The sequence below is a fragment of the Pavona decussata genome, unplaced genomic scaffold (genome assembly GCF_977016875.1).
Source record: "Pavona decussata unplaced genomic scaffold, jaPavDecu1.1 SCAFFOLD_391, whole genome shotgun sequence".
Classification (NCBI taxonomy): Eukaryota; Metazoa; Cnidaria; class Anthozoa; order Scleractinia; family Agariciidae; genus Pavona; species Pavona decussata.
Window position 1 is genome coordinate 1,573,834 of NW_028145763.1, and position 8,808 is coordinate 1,582,641.

The following is an 8,808-nucleotide window of genomic DNA, read 5'->3' on the forward strand; positions in this document are numbered from 1 at the left end:
AAAAGTTGAGCACTTTTCGTGAAACGAGACCGAAGCGTGAGCTTTTGGGCCCCGAGTAGTTTGAGAATGACGCTTAATTAAGAGGAAATAAAGGAGAAACAAGACAGGACTACATGATGTTTTTGTATTGGCGACTTTTTTAGGGACAAAAAACTATTCGCACCGCATTATGCAGTCAACTCTCGCCTTGCTGACACCTTGCTATTGCGGACACCCCGATAATAGGACAGTAGCTAAATCCCCGGCAAAAATAAATTAAAAACGTTCGACTGAAATAAATTCCCGCTATTACATACTTGTGGAATTGGATTAAAGACACTAACTCGTGGTTCCGAGGCTGGCCGCAATAAAGGGATTTGAGTGTATCAAGGAAGCATTAGTTGAGCGGGCCCGTTTTCAAAAACCCAGCTGTAGATAGAAGTGATATATCAAACATGAGGAAGAGTGATTCCTCCGACTTCCAAACACCGAGAAGTAGGTTGGAAAAACGAGATGCAGCCGAATTTTTTTAAACAACTTCGAGGTGTTTGGAAATAGAAGGAAACCCTCTTTCGAGTGTTTGATATAGCTTCTCAAACTATTGACAATTCTTGGAGAAATTCGAAGGAAAAGTTCCCAAAATTTTATGATAGTTAAGATCACATTTCTAAACCTCCTTGTCACGTGACGCACTACAAAGAAGGTCTCCGTAGATGGCTACACTTCAGTTAGGTTCATGAAATTAAGACAGTGTATATACAGTTTCGCAGGTAACTGAATGGGTACTCCTCTGTGGCATTTGATGGACATTTTGTGCGTCCTGCCTTTCCTTTTGGTCCGCCCCGCAGCAGTCTTTGCAGATCAGCCTCGCAATGGTGCATGTCGGGACAACAGAGATGAATTTGGTTTCGTTTTAGTTGGGCATGACTACAAAACAGTGCACGCTGACAACTTTGGCCGCTGCTTCTTCCAGTGCAGTTTAGAGGAAAAATGCCAAAGTGTGACGTATTACTGGAACAACAAAGAATGTAAAATGAACAACGAGACAAAGAAGTCAAGGCCTGAAGATTTTAAGGAAAGTCCCATCGCTACTTACATGGGAAACTCTTTTCGAGGTATGATAATTGTTCGAGTTAAAGCAAAATTGCGAGGCAGTCGGCTGTAGCATCATAACATATTGCAGGAAAAAACTAAGCCAACGCTACTTTCCCTCAATTTTGTTTTATGTTTTACTGTTTCTCGCAGCAAAGAAAGGCTCAAAAGACTTTGTCCCAGGCTCTTCATGCAAAGACATTATGATCAGCGGCGACGCTCAGGGGGATGGTGAGTACTGGATTGATCCAACAGCCTCAGGGAAACCCTTTCCTGTCTTCTGTGACATGACCACTGATGGAGGTATGGGCAATATTTGCAGACCGTTCTACTATACGTAACAGCCTTTGAATTGGCTTATTTGTTGTTGTTGAAAGCAATCTGAAAGCGGAGGAAGGCCGTCTGTGCCTAAAACAATGGCTCAGTTTGGATTAGGTTCCCTGTTTTGCAATCTACAGCCTTAAGTGGAATGCCGGCTTTATTGTGCACTAACTGACTGACTAGATTTACTGACTGAGTTTCCTTCTCCTGTACTTTATTTACTCAGGTGGATGGACCCTCGTCACTCAGTTTGTTATGAGAGCACCAGATTCTGTCCTGATTGAAGTCGTAAAATCAAATTCGTACAGAATGATCCTTCCAGAGTACGGTTTAAATAACAGATTGTTGATGAGAGAAGGGCTCGCAACATTACACGAGGACATGGCTTTCACGCAGATTCGCTTTTACTGTTTCAAAAAGAAGCCAGGCCGAGTATTTCACATTATGACCAACAAGAATTCCACAGGAACAGACGTGGTGAAGTATTTTACCACGTCAGATGACATGCCTGTTGCTTGTGGCTCTTTCACTCGCCTTCCAGATGACAACTCATCTCTGGCCGCGAACTGTGACAAATGGGGGCATCCAACTCTTAACCGATGGGGACACCGCGATTACCGCAAAAACCATCGCCTTTTTAGTAGGCCAATGGCATGGCGGCTTGAATTATTTTACCGAATCCATGGCACAGTATATTACAAGTGTGACGACAACGTGAATGAAGATTTATCACTTCATGACACGTGGAAGATTTTTGTGCGATAAAATCAATCTTCTGGCATTTAACGTTTATTCTTGAAAGGTTAACTCTTTAAACAATGTTTTTGCAAAAATCACCGAATTACTCCGTAAAGTTTACCAGAGAGCAATTTCGTGGGGCTTGTCAATAATCTATGGAATATGATGTTACCGTGGCATTCATATGTTTGATAGGCATTTTTCTTTTTTGCTTAGAAGTTTGAAAATTAAACCTTTTTGCATTACCTGTTAGATTTTAGATCACGTTAATACTCTTTCTCGGATAATTTTTTAGTCTTTAGAAAACCTTTTTTTCTAAACTCAAGAAATCCAAGAAAATAAAGAAGGCCGCCGTTTAAAGCCAATGACGTAATTCACACATCTCGTGACGTAAGTAGGAGAAGTTGCGGATGCAACACGGGTGTTATATTATGCCCCTTAGTTTAAGGAACGAGAAGGCCCACTCTAGATAGAGTTCTTGATTTAAGAGTTGTTTATAAGCCTTTAACGTTTTTTCTTGGTTTCAAAATCGGTGGTTTTTATGACAATTTTGAAAACGTAGATCAAGCAGTTCAGTGGTCATCAGCTTGGACAAGAGATATTTGTAGGTATCGCAATTCATAACATAAGTTAATCTTAAGTTCCAATAATGGATTTTTTTTTTTTGGTTCCCCATTGTTAATGAGCGAAACAGTGCACCGATTATTTTACAAAGTATCTGCTACAACGTGGGCGAATTGAGGCGGTCGCAGATAAATAAAACTTACGAAGAACTTCAATAAATGGACTAAAGAAAAAACATGATATGTGACATACAAGGCTATAAGAGACTCTGAGAATATTCCCAATGTTTCATTACCGTGCTAAAACTGTTGCAAAAATAGCTTAAGCTACACTGGCGCCATCCTATGGAACAGCGTGCCATGTGACATAAGGCAAGCAGAATCCCTTGGGCAATTCAAAAGGGTACTCAAACAAGTACTTTAAGGCACGGTAATCGTGGAAAACAGTAATATATTCCTACTAGGAATACCAGCACACAAAGCCAATTGGACCAATAAAGATAAGTTATGGGAGAATCGGCCCGAGGCTTTGCGAGTAGGTAACACGTGGAGAAAAGATTCTGTTGCTAAGGGGAGGAGGGTGGGGCGTAGTGGTTTTGCGAGGGCTCAGACCTAAACTAGGCTAAAACACGAATCGGGCTGCTTAATAAAGAAGGAGGGGTGGTCCGTTGTTATGCCGCACATTCCCGCGGTAGGACACTCTGGGAATTTAAAGTAGTCAAAGATTGAAAACAAGGGCTTTTTGTGTGTATTTCCCTAGTGAGAATAGTTTTTTTTAATTAAGATTTACATTTGTATTGTTTATAAGCGAGTTATTATCAATACCTTTGCAATGATTTATTGAGTTGTAACACAGGTGATGGATTGTCCTTGATTAAATGAAGATTACCTATCCATCTTTCTATCCTTGTATTCAATTGGCATGCTGCACATTGTCTCAGGGTCTTCTGTAGTCAGGATGGTTTGAGTAATTAAGAGCTGTAGGATTCGTGACAGCAGAATCGAGACAAAAATATTATTCAGTTTCGACAGAAACTTCCGGTTGTACATGGTGTCAGAGATGTCCCTCTTCGATACTTTTAAATTATTTAAACAAAACACAAAATTTTTAAGTTTTGAGAACTTGTTTCAACGGAAACGCCTGTAATTTTTAGTTCTGCAATCGCCTTTACAATTGAATTCGTGTAATGCATGTTAGAATCATTTAGGACAATAGAAGTTAGTACAAAACGACAATAGAATGCCTTAAGATCACAAGAATGACAATAATATCAATAACCCGTCGTGAGATAATAAATTATTACAGGATACAAGAAAAAAATGAGAAAAAGATAACACCATCAGTGTTGTTCAACGAACCCTTTATTCTCCATCATTGACTCCACTGCGTTAAAACCTCTCTCGAAACGTAAAGAAGCTATTGTTTTTACGTTGATTGGGGAGGGGGGGAGGGGTGGCGAGCGGCTGCAGAAGACTTAAAATTGTCCGGTCTAGATAGGGTTAAAACCTTCATGAACTAGCCCTCTTCCCTGTTTGTCGTTAATTCTTCGCAAATCTTCCTTTCCTCCTTTGTCCTCTACTGAAGATCAGCTGAGGAACAGGATGAATTCTAATGCGAGATCCTATATAATTTTTTTAGCATGGCCAAGAGAATTGAAGAATAGTCGATAGTATCCTCATAAGCCGTCTTACACTAAAATAAAAGAATTGAGCATTCGCAATGCATATGTACGCTAAAAAACCAAATGAAATCAAAAGCTATCATCATCATTATCATCACGGTCATCGTCAACATCATCATCATCATCATCATCATCATCATGATCAATTTATGGTCTTTAGCTAATAATAGGGACCTTAAGCAGAGACGACGACGACGTCAACGAAAACGGAACATAAAAATTTCATTCGCGTTTTCTGAATAAATTCGCGATGATTTCTACTCATTTAGTTTGTGTAATATAGCGGGAACTATCCAGGAGCTAACGTCATAGGAGCGGCTTTAAAGTTCAGAAACAGAAAAGAAAATTAATCATCATGTGTTCACGTTCTCCAAAATCCTTAATTGTGGTGATTTCACGTCGTTGTTTTTGCAGAGGAAATGTAAAAAGAAATGTACCAAAGTTCATAACGCACGTGCAGAGCCATTGCTCGGCTTATTCAAACTATTGTTTTCCGACGTTCTCATTGTCGTCCGTCGACGTCCTCGCTGCTTAAGGTCCCTAATCATTTCATTTATGTAGACAGAACCCTCGTAGGGTTGTTTGTAGTTCCCAAGGGCATCAATTTTTGCAGCTCAGTGACGTTCTAAAGAGCGCGGGATATTTTCTATCGATTTTCCCCCCAAGTTCTCATTCCTAAAATAATGGATGTTTCTCTCTTAGTGCAGATAAACAAAATAGAAGGAAACAAATTTTCCTATCCGTTGGACCTATCAAGGTAATTTTTTTTACTACTTTTACACCTGGAAGAGACAAGCACCAGCTACCCTGACGCTGCGGCCGTAGCCGTGTAAAATCCAAACCGCTACAGTGTTAAAACCTTTTTGAGTTTGCCAAGTTTGCGTTGGCAACTTAATCCAACTTATAGCCAAAAACACCAGTTCAGTTTGAATATGATGAAACGTTTCTACCGGTGGGATTCGAACTAGTTTTGTGCCCTCCGTGGAAACGACAGCCTCTTAATATACAATGATGGAATGAAGGTATATTAATCAATCCAGTTTGTGAACTGTCACATTCCTTTTGTATAGCAACATTTCGGGAGATACATTAATTCTTAACGACTGTTGGCAAAACATCATATTATATTGTGTGTAAGAATTAGTGTGTGATTATTTCCCTGATATAACCAATGAAGAAACGACTCATTCTGCTGGTGCTCAACGCCAAACGATTTTTGTTACACATAAATAATCTTCAATATATTTTGCCAAAGGAAACGCTCGGTTGAGATCTCTTTTCGTAAAAGGTGAGTGAATATAGTTTTCCTATGAAGACCAAACTAAGGAGCTAAAAAAATGATGATGGGCACAAACCGAGAGGGGGGGGGGAGGGGAGGGGGAGAATGCTCTGGGAACGAGCTAAAGGTTGAAAATAATGTTAACTAAAACAGTTGTATTATAGTTACGTAACATTTAGATTTACGAGATCTAACTTAAGCAAAGTCAAGGTTTGATGTCATTGAAGTCGCATGATCCTAATGTCTTTTCATTTTGGTTCTCGTGTATTGTTACATCTTGAAAGGAGTTCTTTCCAGTTTGCATCCTAAAACCTGAAAGGATAGCGGCAATATACCCTGCACTTAGCCGATAAATATTTCATCTGGGCCATTCAACGTGTTTTTTGGCAACGAGCTTACAATTTTCTACTCAAACGTTTGTACTTTTAAAAGGTTTTGCACGGGTATGATCGCAAAACAGAGATCAGTGTTCTCACTAATATCCCGAATTCAAACCTTCTGAAATTTTAATGCATTGGGAGAACTTTGAAATCCTATTGTGCTGGTCTTTGTTGCATGCACTTGGCTTGTTCCATTGGTTCTTTCGTTTTCGGTCCGGCCAGATTGAGGATAACCGAGCAAAAAAGTAAAATTAAAATTAAACTGAAGGCTTGGGTCAAGAGGGTCAAGAAAGAAATTTAAATAAGATGGACTGCAGTACATACCCAGCCGAATTTTTGAAAAGGTGGGCGATGAAATCTTACCGGAGCTTTTTTCATGAAACAAGACCGAAACGTGGGCTTTTGGGCCCCGAGTAGTTTGAGAATGACGCTTAATTAACAGGAAATAAAGGAGAAACAAGACAGGACTACATGATATTTTTATATTGGCGACTTTTTAAGGGACAAAAAACCATTCGCACCGCATTATGGAGTCAACTCTCGCCTTGCTGACACCTTGCTATTACGGACACCCCGATAATAGGGACAGTAGCTAAATCCCCGGCAAAAATAAATTACAAACGTTTGACTTAAATAAATTCCCGCTATTACATACTCGTGGAATTGGATTGAAGACACTAACTCGTGGTCCCAAGGCTGGCCGCAATAAAGGGATTTGAGTGTATCAAGAAAGCATTAGTTGAGCGGGCCCGTTTTCAAAAAGCCAGGTGTAGATAGAAGTGATACATCAAACACGAGAAAGAGTGTTTCCTCCGACTTCCAAACACCGAGAAGTAGGTTGGAAAAACGAGATGCAGCCGAATTTTTTTAAACAACTTCGAGGTGTTTGGAAATAGAAGGAAACCCTCTTTCGAGTGTTTGACGTAGCTTCTCAAACTATTGACAATTCTTGGAGAAACTCGAAGGAAAAGTTCCCAAAATTTTATACTAGTTAAAATTACATTTCTAAACCTCCTTCACGGTAGTGATTTGCTTTGTTTTGGCTTGATGAATTATTAATCAGATTGAGAAATAATAAATTCAACATCGCAAAATAAATTACAAGTTACAAGAACGCTCTTTCTCTTTTCTCGGCAAGTTTTAAAACATTTCAGTTAGCCTCCTACGCAGACATTCTTTGGAATGCGTGACCTTTGGCTTGTCACGTCACGCACAACAAAGAAGGTCTCTGTAGATGGCTACACTTCAGTTAGGTTCATGAAATTAAGACAGTGTATATACAGTTTCGCAGGTAACTGAATGGGTACTCCTCTGTGGCATTTGATGGAAATTTTGTGCGTCCTGCATTTTTTTTTGGTCCACCCCGCAGCAGTCTTTGCAGATCAGCCTCGCAATGGTGCATGTCGGGACAACAGAGATGAATTTGGTTTCGCTTTAGTTGGGCATGATTACAAAACAGTGCACGCTGACAACTTTGGCCGCTGCTTCTTCCAGTGCAGTTTAGAGGAAAAATGCCAAAGTGTGACGTATTACTGGAACAACAAAGAATGTAAAATGAACAACGAGACAAAGAAGTCAAGGCCTGAAGATTTTAAGGAAAGTCCCATCGCCACTTACATGGGAAACTCTTTTCGAGGTATGATAATTGCTCGAGTGAAAGCAAAATTGCGAGGCAGTCGGCTGTAGCATCATAACATATTGTAAACAGGAAAAAACTAAGCCACCGCTACGTTCCCTCAATTTTGTTTGATGTTTAACTGTTTCTTGCAGCAAAGAAAGGTTCAAAAGACTTTGTCCCAGGCTCTTCATGCAAAGGCATTATGATCAGCGGCGACGCTCAGGGGGATGGTGAGTACTGGATTGACCCAACAGCCTCAGGGGACCCCTTTCCTGTCTTCTGTGACATGACCACTGCTGGAGGTATGGCCAAATTTTGTAGACCGTTCTACTATACGTACATACATTATTTAAGCCTGTAACAGCAGTTTGAACTGGCTAATTTGTTGTTGGGAAATTAAAAACAACAACAACAACAAAACCAGTGGAGCGAGCATTTGAAAGCAATAAAGCGGGGGCACGCCGGCAAGACGTCTGTGCCTAAAACAATGGCTCAGTTTGGATTAGTTGCCCTGTTTTGCAATCTACAGGTTTAGAGGAATGCCGGCTTTATTGTGCACTAACTGACTGACTAGATTTACTGACTGAGTTTCCTTCTCCTGTACTTTATTTACTCAGGTGGATGGACCCTCGTCACTCAGTTTGTTATGAGAGCACCAAATTCTGTCCTGAATAAAGTCGTCAAATCAAATTCGTACAGAATGATCCTTCCAGAGTACGGTTTAAATAACAGATTGTTGATGAGAGAAGGGTTCGCAGCATTACACGAGGACATGGCTTTCACGCAGATTCGCTTTTACTGTTTCAAAAAGAAGCCCGGCCGAGTATTTCACATTATGACCAACAAGAATTCCACGGGAACAGACGTGGTGAAGTATTTTACCACGTCAAATGTCATGCCTGTTGCTTGTGGCTCTTTCACTCGCCTTCCAGATGACAACTCATCTCTGGCCGCGAACTGTGACAAATGGGGGTATCCAACTCTTAACCGATGGGGACACCGCGATTACCGCAAGGACAATCGTCTTTTTAGTAGACCAATGATATGGCGGTTTGAGTTATATTACCGAATTCAAGGCACAGAATTTTACAAGTGTGACGACAACGTGAATCAAGATTTATCACTTCATGACACGTGGAAGATTTTTGTGCGATAA

General features: G+C 40.3%; 2 protein-coding genes across 2 annotated transcripts; both read left to right on the forward strand.

Moving 5' to 3' along the window:
• Nucleotides 1–509: 509 nt before the first annotated feature.
• On the forward strand, nucleotides 510–3,604 carry LOC146451305 (uncharacterized). The gene is made up of 3 exons (XM_085099430.1): nucleotides 510–1,094; nucleotides 1,225–1,374; nucleotides 1,619–3,604. Exons 1-3 carry the CDS (start codon nucleotides 758–760, stop codon nucleotides 2,155–2,157), a joined length of 1,026 nt encoding a protein of 341 aa, XP_084955556.1. The 5' UTR covers nucleotides 510–757; the 3' UTR covers nucleotides 2,158–3,604.
• Nucleotides 3,605–6,866: 3,262 nt separating this feature from the next.
• On the forward strand, nucleotides 6,867–8,808 carry LOC146451306 (uncharacterized). Its single transcript, XM_085099332.1, has 3 exons — nucleotides 6,867–7,670; nucleotides 7,805–7,954; nucleotides 8,270–8,808. Exons 1-3 carry the CDS (start codon nucleotides 7,334–7,336, stop codon nucleotides 8,806–8,808), a joined length of 1,026 nt encoding a protein of 341 aa, XP_084955458.1. The 5' UTR covers nucleotides 6,867–7,333.